This window comes from Alexandromys fortis, unplaced genomic scaffold (genome assembly GCF_014885135.2).
Source record: "Alexandromys fortis isolate MF-2015 unplaced genomic scaffold, M_Fortis_MF-2015_v1.1 scaffold_42, whole genome shotgun sequence".
In the NCBI taxonomy this organism is placed as follows: domain Eukaryota; kingdom Metazoa; phylum Chordata; class Mammalia; order Rodentia; family Cricetidae; genus Alexandromys; species Alexandromys fortis.
Genome location: NW_026067934.1, coordinates 6,452,206 through 6,475,041, shown reverse-complemented (window position 1 = coordinate 6,475,041; position 22,836 = coordinate 6,452,206). Strand labels below are relative to the sequence as shown.

General features: G+C 43.1%; 1 protein-coding gene and 1 non-coding gene across 2 annotated transcripts in view; both read left to right on the top strand.

The window, feature by feature from the left end:
• The window catches only part of Msh2 (mutS homolog 2), a 37,978-nt gene that overhangs the window by 4,106 nt on the left and 11,036 nt on the right, over positions 1-22,836 (top strand). Inside the window, exons 3-7 of the mRNA XM_050146172.1 lie at positions 1,536-1,735; positions 10,817-10,926; positions 20,069-20,192; positions 21,178-21,328; positions 22,487-22,584. Of these exons, the coding sequence (XP_050002129.1) occupies positions 1,536-1,735; positions 10,817-10,926; positions 20,069-20,192; positions 21,178-21,328; positions 22,487-22,584 (683 nt within the window). The remainder of the gene's footprint in view (positions 1-1,535; positions 1,736-10,816; positions 10,927-20,068; positions 20,193-21,177; positions 21,329-22,486; positions 22,585-22,836) is intronic.
• LOC126504169 (U6 spliceosomal RNA) lies at positions 14,747-14,853 on the top strand. The gene has a single exon (XR_007592528.1). It is a non-coding gene; the product is annotated as a U6 spliceosomal RNA (small nuclear RNA).

Genomic DNA, 22,836 nt, shown 5'->3' with positions numbered 1-22,836 from the left:
TTATTAACCAGTGGTATTCATAGCATACAGAGGGGAATTCTGTATTAGTGAGCTGGTACATGGGTACTAGGAATCAAAACTGCTTTCTCTGGAAGAGTAGCCAGTTCTGTCATTTCTCCAGATTCCAGGAAACCATATGTTGAGTTGGTGAAAGGCTCAGGTGGTTGCTCCCAAGCCTGGTGACCTAGTTCATCAGAGGGAGAAAGCTGACTCTTGAACTTTGTCCTTTGATCTCCATGTGTGTGCTGTACGTGTATAAGTACACACACAGAGATAAGTGTAATAATTTAAAAAAAAAACCATGTTTTTATGATTAAATTCCAAAGAGTTCTGTTGGAATTTTAGGGATTAACTGACCCTAAAAATTTATCGTGCATTCCAGTTAAATTGTGATTTAATATAATATTAATTTTGTGCAGCTGAGAGATTGAATTCAATATGACTGATGGGTATACTCTGTTAATGCCAGTGGTAGCTTTGATATGTCTAAATTTGTGATTTTTAAAGTGACATTGTCAAGGAGACAGAAGTCTCTCCCTTTTCACTGTTATCTAGAAATGTAAACTGACACTGTAATTACTTCTGAAGTGGTTTACTGAACAGCTTCTGAAACTAGCAATTCATCCTGGGCCAGACAGACGGAGCTTTGCAATTGCTGTGTGCTAGTGCATTGGTTTTGCTTTGAGGAAGGGTGTCATGTAACTCTGTCCGTTCCCACCCCCACAGGGTTTTTTGTTGTTGTTGTTATTGTTTTTTTTTTTTTTTTTTCTGTGTAGCCCTGTCTGTCCTGGAACTCAGCCACTGTCCAGGATGGCCTTGAACTCACAGAGATCTACCCGCCTTTACCTCCACAGTGCTGGGATTAAAGCACACCACCCAGCTTTCTTCATCTTTCAAAGCTGCTTCTTTTCTTCCTTTTTTAAGTTAGCACCATATGTGGTGCTGGTTGTGTTGGCTTTTGCCTTGAGCGAGCCTCCCTCCCTCCTCCCTCCCTCCCTCCTTTTCTCTCGCTCTCTTTTTAAAATTATTTTAACTTTATTTTATGTGCATCAGTGTGAGGGTATCAGATCCCCTGGAACTGGATTTACAGACAGTTGTGAGCTGCCATTTGGGTGCTGGGAATTGAACCCAAGTCCTCTGGAAAAATAGCCAGTGCTCTTAACTTCTGATAGCTACTGAACTATCTCTCCAACCCCATGGCTGGCTGGCTGGCTGGCGCTCTCTCTCTCTCTCTCTCTCTCTCTCTCTCTCTCTCTCTCTCTCTCTCTCTCTAGATATTATATATCTTTATATATATTTAAAAAACACACACATATATTTTTTTTTCTTTTTGGTTTTTTCGAGACAGGGTTTCTCTGTGGCATATATATTTTTTTAAATGAATGTGTGCGTGTGTATGTTTGGCATACTCCTAGAAGTCAGATGACAACTTGGGCCATGTGGATCCCCTGGTGTTTGAACTCAGGAACTCAAGCTTGGTGGCAAGTGCCTACCTATTGAGCCAACTTACCTTTTATTCTAATATTTTTTTCCAGATTAAATTTAGTGGAAGCTTTTGTAGAAGATTCAGAACTGAGGCAGACCTTACAGGAGGATTTACTGCGTCGATTTCCAGATCTTAACCGACTTGCCAAGAAATTTCAGAGACAAGCGGCGAACTTACAAGACTGTTACCGAATATATCAGGGTGTGAACCAGCTCCCCAGTGTCCTGCAGGCTCTGAAGAAATACCAAGGTAATGACAACTTTGCTTTTCTTAACTCTTGCTTTTTTTTAAAAAAATTATTTTACTTTATGTGCATTGGTGTTTCACCTGCATGTGTGTGTCTGTGTGACGGTGTCAGATTCTCTGGAACTGGAGCTACAGACAGGTGTGAGCTGCCATGTGGGTGCTGGGAATTGAACCCAGGTCCTCTGGAAGAGCAGACAGTGCTCTTAACTGCTGAGCTATCTCTCTAGCCACAACTCTTGTTTTATTTATTTATTTATTTTTTAGATTTTTTTCTTTTCCTCAACCCTGTTTTACTTCACTCTCGCATGCTGGGCAGATGTACAGTTCTTTATGAAAGGCAGGTCTAGTGCCCCCTCTGATGATTAGCTTCTCATAGGTTTGTGTTGAGCTGTACGCTATGGCAGAAGCCAGAAGTCTTGAGATAATTTGGAATGCCCACTACTTAGCATTCTGTGTGTGTATATTGCAATACTGGGGGGTTAGATGTGACTTTGGCGCTTTCGAAATAAATATTCACCAAGACTGGTGGCTCAGTCCTATATCACAGCTCAGGCAGGAGAATAAATAGCAACTACAGACCTACCTAGGGTATAGAGTAAGTTCAAAATCAGCCAGGGCATTTCAGTGAGATTCCTGCAGCTAAACAAACAATAGTCCAGGAAGAAGAGGCAGGCACATCCCTGTAAGTTTGAGACAAACCTGTTCTACATAGCAAGTTCCAGCCAGCCAGGGCTGTCCAGCGAGACCCTGTCTCGTAAAAAACAACCACTAAATAAGCAGAAAGTAGGCCAGACATGGTGTGCAAGCCTTTAGATCCAGCACTCAAGATCAAGAGGTAGAGGCAGGTGGATTTCTGAGTTTGAGACCAGCCTGGACTAGCCGCAGAAGAAGACCCTATCTCTAAGAAAAGGAGGTAAACAATAGCCTGGGATGTGGTTCAGTGGTCAAGCACTGGCCTAGCACACACAGTTTCTAGTACTCTGACCCAGTTACAGAGCAGTGTTATGTTACTGGGTTTATTATTACTAATGGATTAGTCACATGGTAGCAGGAGGTTGAACAGTGCCGTTGCTGGACTCCCAGGACAGTGTGTACAGCTGTAGCTGGCTATAGGAGAAGGGAACAGCCCAGCAGGAACGGGAGATAGCAGGGTGTACATCTTGCTCTTTGGAGCCACAGAGCACAAGGTGGAATCCTATGCGGACTGTGAAGATGTTTTCCGGGGGCAAAGGGATATGGCTCAATTGGTAGAGTGCTTGCCTGGCTTGCACAAAACCTTAGGCTCAGTCCTCAGTAGTGCGGAAGGAGAGGTGTGGAGGCACACTCCCTGAAGTAAGCAAAGGCCACCTTCAGCTGCTGAGAGTTTGAGGCTAGTCTGGGTTAGAGTTCTTGTCTCAAAGCCAAATAAACATTTATTTATTGTCCAGGGAGCATTTTCCTGTTTGATAACTAAGCCCCACAGCAGGGCTACTCTGAAATTCTACCACTTTGTATGTTTATGTTTGTGTGTTTATTATAGTTAGGCTTTAACAAGCACACTTGAACCTTAACAAAAGAAACAGGCAAATTGGGCTCTGCCAGAACCTGTGTTCCTAATTCCTCCAAATGCTAGGTTGGAGGACTAACTTGGGTTTGAGACCAGCCTGGCCATTCAGCAAAACCCTATCTCAACAGCAAGCCAACAGGCTGACTTAAGACCTGGTAGAATTAACTCCCAGAGCATATCCCATGACAGGACAGAGGGTCTCGGTATTCTCACAGTTGAGGTCAGAGTGAAGTTCTTAGCTAGGTGTGGTGGCGGAAGCTTATTAGCCAGTCCCTGAGAAGTAGAAGAATCAGGAAGACCAGGAATTTTGTGTGATCCTTGACTATATAGTGAGTGAAGGGACCCGCGTACTTTGGGGTGCTCCTCATTGGACCCTGGGTTAGGCCCGGACTACATCCAAATACAAAGAGATCCTTTTTAAGCAAGGCAGAGAGACAAGGTGACTGAGTCAGAATCCAGCAAATAGCTTTGCAAGTGTTAATTTTAAGAGGGAAAGAGTGGAATGCGCTGAGATGGGCTGATAAGTCCTGATGGGGCATTTAAACTAGGGTAGTCAAATGGGGATCTTTGTTTTTTTTTTAACAGCAATTTCAATGTTTATTCAGACTTCAGATTTTTACTGATTGTGGCATAATCTGTATGATAGACACCAGTGCATAGTAACTGGAAGAAAAGCATAAGTATGGAAATTGAAATCCTTGCAAAAAAAAAAAATGGGAATCTTTGATTGGTGAACTTTGGTGATCCATCTTAGGAATGAGTCAGGCATAAGAAAGGGGCCAAATAAGGGAATAGACCTTGCCGACTAGCTTTAAAGGGATGTAATCTAGGGTTTAGCAAGGGAAAGGGGAGGGGGAAGGATAAGGCCTGTCCACAGGCCAGGACCTGCTGGAGCCCTTAATGTGAGCTCAAGGTCAGCGTAGACCACACAGTACCCTGTCTCAAAAAAAGTTACCAACGTAAACAAATAGAATATTAGTGAGTAAAGTCAACTGACTTGACCAATGTGTGTGTGTGCGCGTTGTGTGGTTTATGGATGTAAACGCAGTGTATGCACCCATGCATACATGTGGCCAGAGCAACATGTCAGGTGTTTTCTGTGCTCTCTGTCTTCCTGCCTGGGAACAGGGTTTCTCTCTGAGTCAGATACTTGCCTTTCTAATGGGGTTGACTGGCCTGTGAGGTGAGCTCTGGGGACCTGTGCTACTGCTCAGAGTGAGGTCATAGGCAGGCGCAGTCATGCCTTACTCTTTATTTGGGTGCTAGCATTTGAGCTTAACCCCCACGAGTTAAATAGAACAAGAGCCCTTACCTGTAGCTTTTACCTTGAAATGAATGTAAGTCTCTTCAGCATCAATTTCAGTTTCTAGAGTGTTATTAAGTCTCTAATATGTAAAGCATTTTAAGTTTCAACCAAACATCAACAGCTCTGAGAACTACTAAAACAAACCCCTTGGGGCTCAGTAGTGGAGGGTTTGTGTGCCTGACTGGGTTTGAGTCCCAGTATTATGAAGAAGATCTTTTAGTATTATGGAAAGATTTGGTTCTTTTCCAGGTAGATTTAAATTCAGGTTCATGATGACAAAATACACATTAAATTTTGAAAGTTAAAATAGTTCTTGGGACCAGGCAGTAATGGCGCAAGCCTTTAATCCCAGCACTCTGGAGGCAGAGGCAGAGGCAGGTGGATCTCTGAGTTCGAGGCTAGCCTGGTCTACAGAGCGAGTTCCGGGACAAGCTCCAAGCCACAGAGAAATTCTGTCTCAAAAAATCAAAAAAGAAAAAAAAAAAGTTCTTGGAATGTCCCGGTTCCATACTCTGACTAATTTCTGCTCTTTGTACCTCATTTTTCCCATTGTATAAATGAGTAGCATTTGGATTTCCATATTATATCAATTTGTCTGGTTTCAACTAGATCATCAAACAATATAAGGTGATTGCATTAGGGATGCAATATGACTATGGAGATAGGCTCTCTAAACAATAAAGTCAGCTGTTTTGGACTCTGTTTTTTTATGTGTTTCTCACCTTATAAAGTAAACAAATATCCTTTTGTTTTCTGACAACTCCAGCCCATACTTTTTAAACCATTCAGTTACCTAATTTATTTGTTTTGGTCTTTTTGAGACAGGGTCTCATGTACCCTGGCTGGCTTGGAACTTGCTGTGTAGATGAGGCTGACCTCAAACTCGCAGAGATGCCTGCCTCTGCCTCCTGAGTGCTGAGATAAAAGGCGTGTGCTGCTGCTGTCCATCTCTCTGTGTGAACTAGCACTTTAAAATTTTCCCATTTGCTGTTATTTTCTTTCTTTTTTATTCTGAGACAGGGTTTCTCTACGTATCCCTGGCCCTTTTGGAAATCAAGCTGTAGACCAGGCTGACCTCGAACTCAGAGATCCATTTTCCTCTGCTTCCTGAGTGCTGGTATTAAATGCCTGTACCACCACTGCCTGGCTACATTTGCCCTGTTTTCAAAAACAGATCCTAAGGCTGGGCGTGTGGCGCACACTTTTAGTTCCAGCACTTGGGAGGCAGAGGCAGGTGGATCTGAGTTTTAGGCTAGTCTGGTCTACAGAGTGAGTTCTAAGACAGCCAATACTCTGTAGAGAGATTCTATCTCAAAAGATAAACAAAACCCAAGCTAAATCAATACAAAATCTGTGTCTTTTTGATACCAGTATTTCTTTCTCTTCCTGTTTGAGTTTCTGAAAGCCTGCACTGCTTTTCATCTTTTCTTCACCCATGTGCGTAATTCCGTCCTAGAACATGGGACCAGGTTGGCATTTGCTGAGTTAGCTGTTTGCTGCTAAGTCTGGCAAGCAGATGCAGCCTGAGCTGGTAGACTCTTTGCTGCCGTCTTGTTCTGTTGTGTTCCTGGTTTCTTGTTCTGTGGGTAATTCTATCCCCGTTAGTTTTGAAAAGTTCAGCACAGTTTCTTAGTTTCACAGAGAAAACCAAACAGACTAATTTGTAATAAAAGAGAATAAAACAAGTGTAATATTTTTAGAGCAAAGTTACGATTTTAAAATACATTAGCATATATTATTTCTAGAAATCACATATAACTTGTCATCTTGTGATTCCAGTTTTGATTAATTCTAGGCTTAACTGTCAGGCTAGAAAAAAAGCCGAAAGTAATGTCTGTTCCCAGTCAGCAGGGGGCAGCAGCGGTACGGAAAGTAGATTTGTGGGATTAAAGTTTTCTCTGTGAGAAACAGGCACTTGCTGACTTATTTGGAGGTTCTAGCAGGGTGATACAGCTGCTCAACATCCTTGACAAAAGGACATCTCTCTCTCGGGGAAGGTGGCTGCATAGCTTTAGTTGGGGTCCCATGGAGCCTTAGGGAAGGAATGACACCTGTCTTCGTTACTGTCCTGTTTCTGTGAAGAGACACCATGACCACAGCAACTCTTATAAAGGAGAGTGTTCAATTGGGGTTGACTCTCTTATAGTTCAGAGGTTTAATCCATTATCATCATGGTGGGGAGCATGATGGCTTACAGGTAGATGTGGTACTGGCTACATCTTGATCATAGGCAACAGGAAGTGGACTGAGACACTCGGCAGTATCCTGAGCATAGGAAGCCTCCACAGTGACACACTTCCTCCACAAGGCCACACCCACTCCACCAAAGCCATAGCTTCTAATAGTGCTACTCCCTATGTGATTATGGGGCCAGTCACATTCAAACCACCACAGCACCTGTACAAAGAGCGATGTGCTAAACTAGGTCACCCTCACAGTCATCTCAGAAATGCTGGGTATAATCTAAAGGAACAAATTTCCAGCAGGCTAAACAGCTCACCAGCTAGGTGTACAGATTATTTCATGCCCAATTTAGCCTCGATTTTGCTTAAGATATTACAACTATCTTAAAAAGTATCATTTTGTGTGTGTTTTGCTTACACATATGTTACATATACATGTGTCTGTATATGTACCGTTTCGTGACTGGTGCTCACTGAGGTTAGAAACAGGTGGTCAGATCCCTTGGAACTGGAATCACAGACAGTGGGTGCTGGGGCTCGGACCCTGATCCTCTGGAAGAACAACCAGTGCTCCTAACCATTGACGCATCTCACCAGCCCCCTGCTGTTACAATTTGGATGGAGATGCATTGAATCTTTAGGTTGCTTTTTTAAAAAAATTTATTTATTATGTATACAATATTCTTGTCTGTGTGCATGTCTGCAGGACAGAAGAGGGCACCAGACCTCTTTACAGATGGTTGTGAGCCACCATGTGGTTGCCGGGAATTGAACTCAGGACCTTTGGAAGAGCAGGCAATGCTCTTAACCACTGAACCATCTCTCCAGCCCCTGTTTAGGTTGCCTTTTTTTTAAAAAATTATTTATTTATTATATATACACTTTCCAGGATACAGTGCCAGATCTCATTACAGATGGTTGTGAGCCACCGTGTGGTTGCTGGGAATTGAACTCAGCAGCCAGTGCTCCCAACCTCTGAGCCATCTCTCCAGCGCCCTCTTTAGGTTGCTTAATGCACCATTTTCACAATATTCTGCCAGTCTGCAAGCATGGGTGTCTTCAGTTTCTCTCTCCACCCTGACACTTCACACTTCAATTCATTTAGGAAGCTTACAGTTCCCAGCATGATCTCTGAAATCCACAGTCCTTATTTGGTAACTGTAAGTGCCAGAGTTAATGGCCAGTGCTTGATTATTTTGTGTTTCCTGTGCTTGTGCCCTCTTAGCAGGTGACTGCCAACTGTCTGCTCTGTGCTTATGGCACCACAAGACTGAGTAACAGTGACAGCTGTGGTCCTTTCTCTTGTGGAGAGTCCTTGAGAATGGAAGGGCAGAAGAGATAATAAGGAAATAAATAAGCGAGACTTTCAAATGCATAGTAAAATATGATGAAGAAAACTGCAGCTTAGGGAAATGCTAGGTGCAGTCAAAGGCATCTATTTTTTTTTTTTTTTTTTTTTGGTTGGGGGCGGCGAGTTTCAAGACAGGGTTTCTCTGTGTAATAGCCCTAGCTGTCCTGGAACTAGCTCTGTAGACTAGGCTGGCCTTGAACTCACAGAGATCCACCTGCCTTTTAAGTGCTGGAATTAGAGGTGTGCACCATCACTGTCTGGCTTCTCTATTGAGACTGGAGAGACAGCTCAGCACTTAGGAGCACTGGCTGCTCCTCTAGAGGTCCTGGGTTTGATTCCCAGCACCTACTTGGTGGCTCATAGCCATCTGTAAATCCAGTTCCAGGGCATTTGACGCCCTCTTCTGGCTTCCTGGGGTACCACATAGAAAACCCATATACTTAAGGTTTTAAACTTTGAAGAAAGGAATTGCTGTTGTTATATGTAGTGGCTGACAGCTGTAATCCCAACTTGATAAACTGAGGCAGGAGGGAGGAATGCCATGAATTCAGAGCAGTTGGGAGAGAGTGAGCAAAAGAGATTACTTTCTGACGTCGGGCTTGGATGGTGAAACAGAGCCAACTTCTAAGACTGGGGAGCTGCTGTATTGGCCAGGGAAGCATTTAAGACTGACAGGGTTAGATGTGTGTAAGGAGTGAACTAAGGGAAGTGGTTAGTTACCAGACAACGACCAAGAACGGTAGGAATCTAGCGTGGTTCTCTCTCCTTAAGATTAAAACAAAAGGCGCTTACTTAAAAAACAAAACAAAAACAGATTCTTTTTTCTTTTCTTTTTTGGTTTTGTTATTGTTTTTTTTTAAGATATGGTTTCTCTGTGTAACAGCCCTGGTGGCTGGCCTGGAACTCATTCTGTAGACTGGGTCGGCCTTGAATTCACAGTGATTTACCTGCCTCTGCCTCCTGAGTATTGAGATCAAAGGCACGTGCCACCCTACCCAATGGCAGGGTGTTTGCTTTTCCTAGAGTCCAGTTTCAGTAAATTATAGATTTGCACCGAGGGTCAGAATTCCGCCCACGTGTCTGTTGCTAGGCTTTCTTCCCTTTTAGGCGTTGGCAGACCTTTTCTGCCCTTCGTCTGCACATCTTAATGGAAAGCAGAGTGGACATTTAACACCCGAGATCTTTGTTGCTAAGGTTCGCTCTTGATGGGAGTAGTTAGGTTTTTTTGAGACAGGCTCTCATAGTATAGTCTGGGCATCCTCAAAGCTCGTGACTCTCCCACCTCGGTCTAAAGTGCTGGGTTGCAGGGTCACACTGCTGTATCCCATTGAAGGCATTAATGAAGTAGGGAGGAAATCATCTCTGATCCAGGATCACTGTTTTGCTTGGCTGCCATTCATCCTTTTACCAGTAGTTTCTAAGCCAAGGGGATAAAGAGCCAGGCATTGTAACACAACAGACACTATGTAGGCAAAGTGTTGTTTACAGTCTGTCTAAATGTTTCACACGTATGAACTGTTTTCTCAGTGTGTCAGAGGCTGTTGTGATTAATAATGAAACATGACTCCCTGATAGCGTTTCATAATTCTCGTTCAAGAGCTACTGAAAATGAAATTTATTACTTCAGTAATAAATTCAGTGTGCCAGGGATCACTTGCAGAATTCTTGTACGAATTTATTGGCGATGAGGAGGAAAAAAATCTTTGTGTTCCAAGTTGTGATTGTAGATAAGGTTTTTCTGCCCTGACCGCCTGCTCCCAGATAGCCGACACAGAGGCTTAGTGTTATTTATAAATGCTCGACCGATAGCTCAGGCTTGTTAACTAACTCTCACACTTAGATTAACCCACATTTCTTACCTGTGCTTTGCCATGTTGTTCATGGCTTGTTACCTCATTTTCTGTATGTCCTGCTTCCTTGGCAGTTGGCTGATCCTTTCTGATCTGCCCTTCTTCATCCCATCCTTCTGAGTTTGGCTTTCCGGCTAAAGTGTTCAGCTGTTATCCTGTCCAGCTATTGGCCAGTCAGCTTGTTTATTATACCAATCATAGTGACATATTCACACAGTATACAGGATTACTCCACACCAACCTATTCCTAGTGGTCGTGTACAGTGACTGTTCAGTGCGGAGCACTGCCTGGGTGCTGCTTCACGCACCTGTCCTCTGGCTGGTCGTCATTGTTCCAACAGGGAAAAAGGGCTGGGGACACCAAAGGGCAGAAAGCCTGGGGCTGGCATCCAGCTGTGTTGATCCTGTTCCCTCCTCTCTTAATTCCCCAGCTTGACTCTTACATAGCCAAGTTCAGTTTAAATGCTTGACTTGATTGAGCCCCTGTTAACTGGAACGCCGTGTTGTTAATGGAGATTAGAAATGGAAATTAGAGGTCTTATTTTAATGGCTTTGACTTTGTCTTATTAGATCTGCAAGAAACAGTGTTCATTTAGTCGTAATTAATGTTTCTGCATCACTTATGAAGGAGACGACAGACACGCAGGAAGGGTGCATTCGTAGGAGGCGTGGGCGCTGCACAGTATTTCCGCGTCTGTAGAATGAATGCGGTGTTCATCTTGATTAAAACATAAAAGCAGAATGACGTTTGGAGACCTGCACAGTTTGTGCTTTGTGGTTCAAGTGGTGTTCATTATTTTAGTTTTGTTGTGGGCTGTTGTCTTTATTTTTGTTTTTCTTTGTTTTAGGAAGACACCAGGCATTGTTGTCGGCAGTTTTTGTGACTCCTCTTACTGATCTTCGCTCTGATTTTTCAAAATTTCAAGAAATGATAGAAACAACTTTGGATATGGATCAGGTATGCAGTTTACATTTAATCCCACAGCAAAATATTTTTGGAAAAGAAAATAAGCATAAACAAAGCTAAAAAGAGCAAACGAGAAAAAAAATGTCTAATTTCTCTTGAGGTTTTTTTTTTTTTTTTTTTTTTTTTGCTTTTAAGTGTGGCACCTTTGGAAGCCAGTCGATGTAAATTTAAATGGTAGACAAGGAAGAAATGGCTTCGATAGGCGGTCCTGGGGCTCAAACCCAAGGCCTTGAATGTGGCGGGCAAGTGTCTTATCCCTGTGCTCCATCCAGCCCAGTCCAGTAATCACTTCAGTGAAGAGAAAGGCTGCGGTAGGGGTTGTTGCGTGCGTGTGTGTGTGTGTGTGTGTGTGTGTGTGTGTGTGTGTATACTGGTGCAGGAGTCGGGTGTGTGTGGGCAGGCACGGGGGTGACTCAGTGTCTCCTGCCTCAGCTCAGAGTGCAGGATTAAAGGGTGCACCACTGAAAGAAGTGACCCCCTAAGTGACCCCGAATGTTCAGTGAATTATATTTTATTTTATTTTTTTTTTAATTGTTTTTTTTTTAAATATTTATTTTATTATGTATACAATATTCTGTCTGTGTGTATGCCTGCTGGCCAGAAGAGGGCACCAGACCCCGTTACAGATGGTTGTGAGCCACCATGTGGTTGCTGGGAATTGAACTCAGGACCTTTGGAAGAGCAGGCAATGCTCTTAACCTCTGAGCCATCTCTCCAGCCCCGTGAATTATATTTTAATTCTAAAATAGAAGGGACTTTAGTTGCTGGAGAAGTTGGCCATGGTGTTCGAGTTTAGGCGCAGTGTGGACTGTAATGTAAGATTGTCTCAAAAAGTAGAAGTTAGGGGTAAATGAAAACGTTTCTGTTTTTCCTGTAGCGAAGTTGTTTTGGGGAAGGTGAGGTTAATTTGTGCTTAAAATGTGCATAAGTGGTTTTTTTTTTTAAAGACTTATTATGTGTGTGTGTTTGCCAGCATGCATGTCTACACTGTATGTTCTGGCCCCCACAGAAGCCAGAGAGGTCATCTGATTGCCTGAACTGGATGTAGATGATTGTGAGTTGCCATGTGGTGCTGGGAACCGAGCCTGGATCCTCTGCAAGAGCGTCAGGTGCTCTTAACACTGATCATCTCTCCAGCCCTTCTTTGGGTGTTTGGAGATAGAATCTTATGTCCCTCTGGCCGAGGCTGGTCTCCAACTCAAGGCAGTTCTCCTGGCCGCCCATTTTAAGTGCTGGGAGTACAGGCATGCAGCGCACTGTCCATCTTGAAACTTTTCTAAACTTAAAAACAAAAACCTCAAACACAAAATAAAAAAACCTGGGCAGTGCTGGTTCACGTCTTTAATCCCAGCACTGGGGAGGCAGAGGCAGGTGGATCTCTGTGAGTTCAAGGCCAGCCTGGTCTACAGAGTGAGTTCCAGAACAAGCTCCAAAGCTACAGAACCCCCTCTCCCAAAGACCTAAGCTAAATTTCCAATTAATTGACCATGCAAGAAATTTGTACTCAAATTACTGATATTCAGGTAATGCAGGTAATGATTTGGTTGGCTGAATTGTTAGTCTATGGTTCTTAGTACTTGTAGATTTATTTGCATTAATAATTTGCCCTATGTGATGTTGATTTATTTTGGTCTTATTAGGTTATGTTTGTTATTTGTATTTATGTGTGTATGCAGGTGTGAGGGCATATTCTAAAAAAAGTAAAGTAGCAATTACAGTTTTAAAAGGCTAAGATAGGATAGATTTTAATTAGAATTGCTACATCCAGTGAGACCCTGGTTTCTTGAACTCTATGATTTTAATTTAATCAAAGCCAGTTTCCTTTTTGGTGAGCCAGCATCCCGAGCCCTGCCATGCGCCATGATGGGGTCGTTTGAAGCAGTTAGTTGTGTGGAGTCATGGTGATGATTGCCTGAGCTAAGCCCAGTTGCTTACAGTGTTGGCTTCCTCCAGACGGGCGGAGGACTGCTGTGCCTGGTCACTGTAACTGGAGGATCTCACCGTTTGCACTTGGGAGCTTACTGTGTCCATGTCCACGCCTCTAACCTTATCCCAGGTTATAAGGCAAATTCAAGCTCTCACTGTTAACACAGATATTTGTGATGATTGTAGGCATTTAAATTACATTTTTAGACCCACTTTGAGAAATCCTCTCGGGACTCTTCAACTTCCTATCTCATCTTTGAAAGCCTCACTGTTTTCCAGCTGTGCTCTTAGGAGTTCATGCGAATGAAGGAGCCTTCATTTACTCAGTGTGCCGTGTGCTCCTCCCCGCCAGCTTTCTAAGTGTTTCTGTGGCTGCTTTCCATAAGTCCTCTTTTTTCCTACTTTTGAAATAAATGTAGATCAGAATTATCCTAAGCCAAGATTTCAAGAAGGCGTTGATTTTCACAGAACTAAACACTTTTCCTTTATTGGTGTTTTAGTGAATTATATCAATTCTTAAGATTTTTTTTTGACAGTTTTGACCATGTATACTATTTATCTTAAACATAATCCAATCCAAGTCTTTCCACTTGCCCTGGCTCTCCACCCCATGTCTTCTGCTATCTAGTTAGTCCTGCCCACATGCTCGTGAGTGTGGAGCCACCCAGTGGCAACCTACCAAAGGCCACTCCAGAAGACAAACGACTTCCCTTCCCTCGGAGTAGCTGTGACTGTCAGTAGTGCTTCATTTATTGGGGAGCGTCATGCACCCCTTGTATCCGTGCTGGAATGTTTACTGGCTTGACCTTATTATTTAGCTAATTATAAATTATATATATTGTGTGTGCGTGCACGTGTAGAGATCAGAGGACAACGTGAGGGAATTAGTTTTCGTGTGTGTCCTGCAACTCAAACTCAGGGTGTCAGGCTCGGCAACAAGCACCTTGATTTCTGAGCTGTCTTCCTGACCCCAGTGATTATTTTTAAAGATGCTGCTGTACTTGTTGAAGATAGGCTCTCTGATTAAATGTTCATGCCTCCCCCAGCATTTCCCTCTCCCTGGAGTTCAGCTGTTTGGAGAACTTAAGACTTTAAAAGAAATTCTTTTGAGTTGTCTTTCTCTTTCATTATTTTCAAACATTACCAATTTTGTACCCTCTTATTGTTGTTTTTACTTTGAGTGTATTGTGTGCAGGTGTCCAGGAAAGTCAGAAGAGGGCATGGATCCCTTGGAGCCAGAGTTACAGGTGGTTGTGAGCCACCTGCTCTGGTTACTGGAAACTCTTAGCCACTGAGCCATTTCTCCAGTCCCCTTTTATTTGTGTGGTGGGAGAGTGGGCATGGCGTGTCTGGAGGTTTATTAAGTGTTTGACATTTTACTTCCCTTCAGTGTTTCTCTTTACCTGAAGGCATTCCACAGGTTTAAGAAGGAATGATTTACTCGATTTGGTTTATTTCCATTATCAGTTATTTAGAAGAATGTTGATCTGTGCCCGTTTTCAAACGTTCTTCACCCACTCGAGATCGAGCATGTTTTCTAGCTTTGGGGAAAGTAATGTAGGTTTCTTTTTCTTTTTTTCTTTCTTTCTTTTTTTTTTTTTTCAAGACAGGGTTTCTCTGTAGCTTTGGAGCCTGTCCTGGAGCTAGCTAGCTCTTGTAGACCAGGCTTGTCTTGAACTCACAGAGATCCACCTGCCTCTGCCTCCCAAGTGCTGGGATTAAAGGCGTGCATCACCACTGCCTGGCTAATGTGGGTTTCTTACCAGTTGAACTTTTATCATTATTTAGGTATGGTATCTTGGGTGATAATTTTTGTCTTGGATTTGATTTTGTCTAATAGAAAAGATAGTAGCTTGGTCTATGGCATGATAAAGAATTCCCCTATGTGGTCCCTTTGACAGCACATAGACTAAACTTGGAACGATACAGAGAAGATTGGCGTGGCCCCTGTGCAAGGATGGCATGCAAATTCATGAAGCGTTCCACATTTATAAGCTTGGAAACTGTTGAAATAGGAGCGGCGGGGCTGCGTCCCCAACACCCCGGCCGCTTGGCTAGCTCATGCCCGAAATAACAACACACAAACTGTATTCATTTAAAGACTGCTTGGCCCATGAACTCTAGCTCTTACAGGCTAATTCTCGCACCTGGACTAGCCCATTTCTAATAATGCGTGTAAGCACCCCAAGGTGCGCTTACCAGGAAGATTCTAACCTATGTCCATCTTGGGTCAGAGCTTCATAGCGTGTGCCTCAGAGAGCAGAGCTATCGGGAGAGCGGAGCATGGCGTCTCTGCTCCAGAGAGCAGAGCTGTTGGGTCTCTCCAGGAGCAGAGCAGAGTCTGACCTCACTTCCTCTTCCGCCCAGAATTCTATTCTGTTTACTCCTCCCATCTATGTTCTAAGCTATGAGGCCAAGCAGTTGGTTTATTATAATTAACCAATGACCTTCCTCCATCAGGAAACAAAACCCAAAGGATTTCCCCGCCTTTGTGTGTCTTTAGGGTTTAAGTTACAAAGCTTCTGCCTCGATATTGTTTCTGGAGTTAGCATGCTCTTTTGTTTGGCAGTGCTGGCTGCTGCGTCCAGGGTCCTGTGTAAACAAATACACACTAGACAAGCTCCACCACTGAGCTGGGACTGTAGCCCCACCGAGCCCCTTCGGTAGCATTTAGCCTATTGACACATTTTGTGGTTTCTCTAATCTTTGAATTTGCATCAGATTGTTTGTTGGTTCTTCCTTGCCCGTTGTCTCCCTGGAACAGTCCCACAATGCAGCTCAGGCTGACTTTAGGCTGCTGCTTTAGCCCACAGTGTGGGTTACCGGTGTACGCATCCCTGGTCTTACTCACTTTTGTGTTGATTGGGATTTCTGAGTTTGAGGCTGGGAGCTGGTGTTACAGACCCATCGGTTTGTTTCTTAGAGTCTGCTCGTCAGGCTTTTTTATTTGCTTGAAAATCTGCTTTTCACTCCTGACATTTAAGGGTCCTTTAGGTGCATGGTCCCAGGTTTGTAGTTCTCCCTTAGTTGCCGTAAGTATACTGTACTGTAATTTGTCTTACTGGTGTTAGGTTTTGTTCCAGATGTTATTTCTGTACACCCAGAGGTTTATTTCTTTTGTTCTCTTTCTTTGTATTACATTCATTCATTCATTCATTCTCTCTCTCTCTCTCTCTCTCTCTCTCTCTCTCTCTCTCTCTCTCTCTCTCTGTCACGTACACACGCGCACAAAAAGCATGCCATAGTATGCATGTGGAAATTAGAGGACAATTTGTACAATTATTATTATTATTTTGATTTTTCGAGACAGGGTTTCTCTGTAGCTTTGGTGCCTGTCCTGGAACTAGCTCTTGTAGACCAGGCCTTGAATTTATAGAGATCCACCTGCCTCTGCCACCTGAGGGCTGGGATTAAAGGTGTGTTCCACCACCACCCAGCTTTTTGGGGGGGGGGTGTACAAATCTTATTTTAAAAATTCATGTATTTACTTAATTTAGGTGTACATATGTGTCTGAATTTTATGTGACATGTGTGTTCAGGTGCTTGAGGAGGCCAGAAGAGGGCTTTCCATCCCTTAGAAATGAAGTTAGAAGTAGGTGGCTGTGCCTTATCCGATGTGGGTGCTCCAGACTAAACCAGGCTCACCTAGAGGGCAGTCCTGAGGTTCCCACAGATGACACACGCTTGTGTCAAGGTGAGAAACTAAGCCACACAGCTGTCATGTATTGAACACTGTTCCTCCTTCTCATTTCTGGACTTCCACGGGAACAGGGTGGACTGTCCCTGCCCTTGCCAGTGACGTGTGTAGTCCAGCAGTTAGTGTTTCAATTCACTTTAGCTTCCTACCATCTGCAGCAGTAGCTGCTCTCTTACTGTTGCCCTAAATGTCTTAATATTTAATTTCCCTTAAAGTGTGTGTTTGGTGCAGGGGAAGTGCATTGTAGATGCTCTGTGTGATGCGCTCTCCCCGCAGTGGTGCCTGTAGCCTTCTCTTGGGTCTTGGATCTTAGGCTGTACACAGTTTCCTGTTGAATCTCTGTACGTGTGTGTTCGCGTGTGTGTGTGCATATGTGTGTACATGGTTGTCCTGTTGGTTTTTTCTTCATGCATTTCACAAGTGTAGTTGGTAAATTTGTATTTAGCTGGATTATGTATCAATTGTGTATATCTTCCCTGATTTCCTGGAAGTCACCCGCCCCGAGTTGCCCACCTGTGCTCCTGAGAGTGACTAAAGGCACGTACCACCACGCCCATCCCCAGAGAAGCTTTCAAGCTTTCCTCTCAGCCTGGGCGTCCAGATTTACTCGGGTGAAGATTTAGCTGTGACTGAAATAAGAACAGTGTGTGCGGCAGTGGGGACAGGCGGCTTAAACAGTGGCAGTGTGGTGGTGCTAAGATTAGGGCTTCAGTTTCATGATAGTGTCAGCACCGCCCAGTGGGGCAGACTGCACTCCTGTGGCAGGACCTGGCTCCTGTCTTGTGGCCCCACCACTGTTGAGCTTGTGTCCATCTTCAGGTGCAAGGGGACTCACTGTCTTTCCAGCCCGTCAATGTGCCGTTTATTTTGGAAATGGTATTCATGGCTTTTGCTCACATTCTCTTGGTCTGGATTGATTCAGAACCCCACACCTGGTTCTGAGGGAAGCTAGGAAAGATTATTTTTGATCTCAGTTATATGTTTTACTAAAAAAAAAAAGATCATTTCGACCACAATAGAAGCAGGGGCAGTAAAAAAGCCAGCAGCTAACATGGTTTTGTTTGCCGGCATAAATTGTAGGCGGTTGTTATCCAGACCCCATTATTGGTAGAAGGGGTTCTGCCTTCACTCTCCTCATTGTTGAGTATTAGTCAGGGCTGCTATCACTGTATGAAACACCATGACCAAAGCAGTTTGGGGAGCTTCATCATCAAAGGGAGGCAGGACAGGAACTCAAGTAGGGCAGCATCTTGGAGGGAGGCAGGAGCTGATGCCATGGAGGGGGCTGCTTTACTGGCTTGCTTGCTATGACTTGCCCAGCCCATCTTATTATAGAACCCAGGACCTCTTGGCCACCACAGTGGGCCGGGCCCTCCCACATCAATCACTAATTCCCTACAGCTGGATCTTATGGAGGCTTTTCTCAGTTGAGGTTTCCTCTTAGAGGACTCTAGCTTGTGTCAAATTGATGGGAACCTAGTTAGTAGTCAGGACTTACTATTATTATTTTGGTTTTTTTGAGAAAGGGTTTCTCTGTAGTCATGGGGGGGGCAGGCTGTGGTGGAAGGCTGCGCAGCGGGAGTTTAAACACTCAACCCCATTACAGCGCTCCCCTCTCCCTTGCTTTGCTGCTCATTTTAGGTCTTATGCCTACTCATTTAATGACCTTAATGCATGATATGCAAGAACTGCCTTGACAAAAAGGAATCTTACCCTTTATGTTTTTATATTTTTAGTAAAACTATAGTATATCTTTCATCTTTAAAAATATTCAGAATTTTAGCTTTTAGTATTTTATATAGTTGAAACATTTTGTTTTAAAAGTTTTATCCATTTTCTGCTAGCTTTCTGTAATTTGATTTTTATTTCTTATGTAGTTCACTTTCGGAATGTGCAGATGTGCTCTGATTAAGTGGATAATAATTAGGAGCAATTTGTTTCAGTCTTATTTAGTGAATATGTTTTTGTCGTCTTGTTTTAGAAAGTTGACTCACTCTCCTATTAAGCTTTTATGTGTAATCGTCTATTTAATAATTCTAATTCCTGGTGCAGATAGACTGCTTTTTAAAATGTTCCTTTGTAATTTTATTTGTTGAAATTTTAGTCATTTGTTTTTTTAAAAAAGAACAGTCATTAGGGTTGACGAGCTCTTAGCATCTGATTTAAGTGCCCGTTTCCATGGGGCCCATCACTTGAAACCAGTTCTACTTAATCTTCAAACAAATTGCCTTTATAAAGGTCTCTCACAATAAAGATTTGACAGTTTGATGTAGGTCTTGATAGTCATTTTTCATTACAGTTTCTTGTTAGTTAATAATAGGTGCAAAAGCCAGGCACGGTGGTGCACACCTTTCATCCCAGTCCTCTGGAGCAGAGGCAGGCAGAGCTCCACGGTGAGACTCAGTCTCCAAAGAAGTAATGTAGGAGCAGCGTACAGCAACGGTATTTAACAATGCCGTACTGGGTTTGACCCAGCATTCACTCACTCTCTCCCCACCCCAAAATGTGTTTTTAAATAATGAAATCCGGATGAACTTTTGGGACTTGTTTTGAGCTGAGGTCTCGTTTAGCCAGATTGCCCTCCATCACAGGTGTGCACTGCCGTGTCCAGCTGCACCGTATCTTTTTCCTGATTTTGTGTGTATGGTGTGGTATGTGTTGATGAGCTCCAGGGCTGCTTCTGGCCCTGCCCTCGGGTTGTAGGCACACATGCGGGGACTGGGGACTCAGATGTGTTTTTATAACTTGAGTCATCCCTCTAGTGCCTCAGCGGAACTTCAATGTGAAGAAAACCGGTTTTTAGTTTTTTTGAGATAAGAGTCTCACTGTGAAACTTTGTCTGGCCTGGAGCTCACTGTGTAGACCAAGCTGGCTTTGAACTCACAGAAATCTTCCTGTCTCTGCCTTCTGAGTGTTAGGAATAAAGACCAGTGCCACCATACCTGGCAATTCTAAAGGTTGTGGGGAGGGGGAGAGAGTATTTATCTGCGGGAGGGCAGCACCAGTGTGCTGATCAGAGGTCAGCTTCTGAGTGGAATCCAGGAGTGGAGCTCAGGTCTCCAGGTTTGGCCTGTAACTTGTAGCAGTTCTTTTACCCACCGAGCCATCTCGCCGGCACTCGCTTAGAAACAGTTTTCTAAGCGTGGTTGTTGTGGGTGATTGGGAGTGGGGTGCTGTGCCGAGTTAGAACTGTTAGTTGAGATTCTTCAGATCTTTGGTTTGGGAAAAGCTGCAATTTGACGATGGTTCGGAAATTGAGCATCCTTTAGTAGTAAGGGGAGCATTGGATGTGTGTCACCTTGTTATGTAGCTGTTAATATGGGTAATGCCTGTGTGTCTAGAACTCTTAGGCTACTAAAATGTTAATGAGTAGAAGGTTCTCAGTGTTGTCTGAGTGACTCAGGGGTGGCCAGTCACACCTTTACGTAGGTGGAAGAAATGACATGTCTCCTAAAATCTGTCCTCACCCATTTGTTTGTATGACTTGGCGACTCCTTGTTCTGTTTGTAGGTGGAAAACCATGAGTTTCTTGTAAAGCCCTCATTTGATCCTAACCTGAGTGAACTAAGGGAAGTGATGGACGGCCTGGAGAAGAAGATGCAGTCCACGTTAATAAGCGCAGCCCGGGGGCTTGGTAAGAATGATTCTTAAAGTGTTCACACTGGTGCCTGAGTCTTTGCGTTGTCACCCCGAGAGTCCCTGCTGATGCAGCTGGTGACTGTTGGGCACTGGAACATTCTGAAATGCTGTAGTGACCTAACTTTTACTTACGCACTGCTGTCTGCTGTCCTTTCTCTGCAGATGAGATCTGTCCATCGTTGTTGCTAGTAAATTCGGTTGCTGTTCTTCAGCCAACAAATTCCTGTATAGTATTTTTGGTTTTTAGTGTGGTTTAATAATCACTTTGAGTAAAATTGTGAGCAGAGGCTGTGATAGAAAATTTCACAAATCTTACATACATAATGTTTGCTTGCTCTGTGAAATTTGCTCTGCTTAACAAGAATAAAGCCTGGTTCTAGACTTTCATTGTCCAGTCGTAGTTTTGTTTAGAAGTAGCATTTGGCCACTTTCAGTTCTACCCCAATTTTCAAACATTCTTTGGTTACAGAAGCCTGGCCGAGGACGGTAGCTTAGTGATTAAAGGCACTAAACCACCAAGCAGCCTGGTGGCTGTCCTGGGACCCACATGATGGAAAGAAAAACTGACTTCCATAGTTTGTCCACTGACCTTAGCACACAAACTGTCTGACACAGTTCCATACACACGCACGTGAAAATAAGTCAGTGTGAAAAAGAGCCCTATGCGAAACTCCTAAGCACGGACTGACTGTACCATAGCCATTTCCATCGGCAGCCAACATCTGGAGCTGTGTGCTGCCCACGACTGGTCTTCTGCGCCCTTGGGTGGGTTTATCCATATAAAGAGCATCTTCTTTCATGTTAGAGGCCAGCATTCGTAAGCGTCCCAGGGAAGTGGGACGCGCATCTTTCCTGGTGAGATGATAATTTGCGGTGTGTTGCCCTGTCATGAGTGTGTTGCATTCTGATGCAGTGGTTTTGACCATCTACACTGGAAAGAGTATGTATTGATGACCTAATTGTTCTTTCTGATCATAAAGGATTGGACCCTGGCAAACAGATTAAGTTGGATTCCAGCGCACAGTTTGGATATTATTTTCGTGTAACCTGCAAGGAAGAAAAAGTCCTTCGCAACAATAAGAACTTCAGCACCGTGGATATTCAGAAGAACGGGGTTAAGTTCACCAACAGGTCCGAGAACATGATGCTCTCTCAAGCTTTTGGTAGTTGATGGGTTCTGATAAAATTGAATGCCTTCGACAAAGAGTTTTTACTTTTATTGTTCACTGTTTTTTAAACAAGAACTAAGAGTCAAGCTTTGCTTTCTTCCAAGAAGCTTATCATATATTCAGCTCTGTTAGCTGGGAAACATGCTTGTGTCTGGAGTCCCAGTTCCACAACGGCTGGGGGATCGCAGTGAGTTCAAGTGATCTCATTCAGAATGAGATCCCACCCAAAGCAACAAAAACAGAAAGACTGTTCTCCCCAACTGTCTCATTGTCTTCTAAAAAATCCAGATAGGTTGAATAATTAATTAATGTTTCTGTGTTCTTTGAGCTAGTTTCTCTTGTTCTGCTTTATTTTTGTCTTTTTTTTTAAGTTTATATCTGTTTTTTAAGTTATATTTAGGTATGTGTGACTGCACATGGATATGTACATAAGGATCCAGAGGCCTTGGATCCTGTGGAGCTGGGGTGTTAGGTGGCTATGAGCTGCCTAATGTAGGTGCCAAGAGTTAACTCTGGTCCTAGTAGAGCAGCAGGCACTCTTAAATGCTGAGCCATTCTCTGGCCCCTCATCTGTCTATTTTTCTAGGAAAGTCTCAGTATCATTTACCAAGTAGAAAGAAAAAAATCCTGAATGTATACATTAGTGAAGGGAGATATTTAACTGCATTACTGGGTCTATTCACTATGTATTATAGCTATTTTATGTTTGCTACTGAAAAAAAATTTAATTTTTTTCTTTTAACTGATCTTAGGAAGTTTTGGATAGACTTATTCATAGATAAAAAGTTTCTTGCTTTTTGCTTTTTTTTTTAAAAAAAAAATTTTATTGGATATTCAAGACAGGGTTTCTTTGTGTAGCCTGTTCAGGAAGGAGCTTACTATGTAGACCAAGCTGGTCTGAAACTCACAGAGATCCTCCTGTCCGTGCATTTTGAGTGCTGAGATTAAAGGTGTGCATCCCAACACCCTGCTTGGTTGCCCATTTTTCTACTTGTATTTCCATTTTTAATTTTCATTGTTCAGATGCTTCGTAAGACAAATATGAATATAGTTTGCGTGATGCACATTACTTCTGTCAAAGATTTTGATATTTTTAATAATGCCATGTTTTGATTTACAGTGAGCTATCTTCTTTAAATGAAGAATATACTAAAAATAAAGGCGAGTATGAGGAGGCCCAGAATGCCATTGTTAAAGAAATCGTCAATATTTCTTCAGGTAAATTTAATAGAGCATTGAATGTTTTGAATATCACCTGCTTTTTCTTGTTTAATAGAAAAGCATCAGGACGTTTGAAGATAGTTTTGCTTCTGTTTTAATTTTTTATTGTTATATTTATTTAATCTGTATTGTGGATGCATGTGTGCTTGTGGAGGCCAGAGGACAACTTGTAAGAGTTGGTTCTCTTTTCTGCTATGTGGATCCAGGGATTGAACTAGAGTGATCAGGTGGTCAGGCATTTTCTGCTCA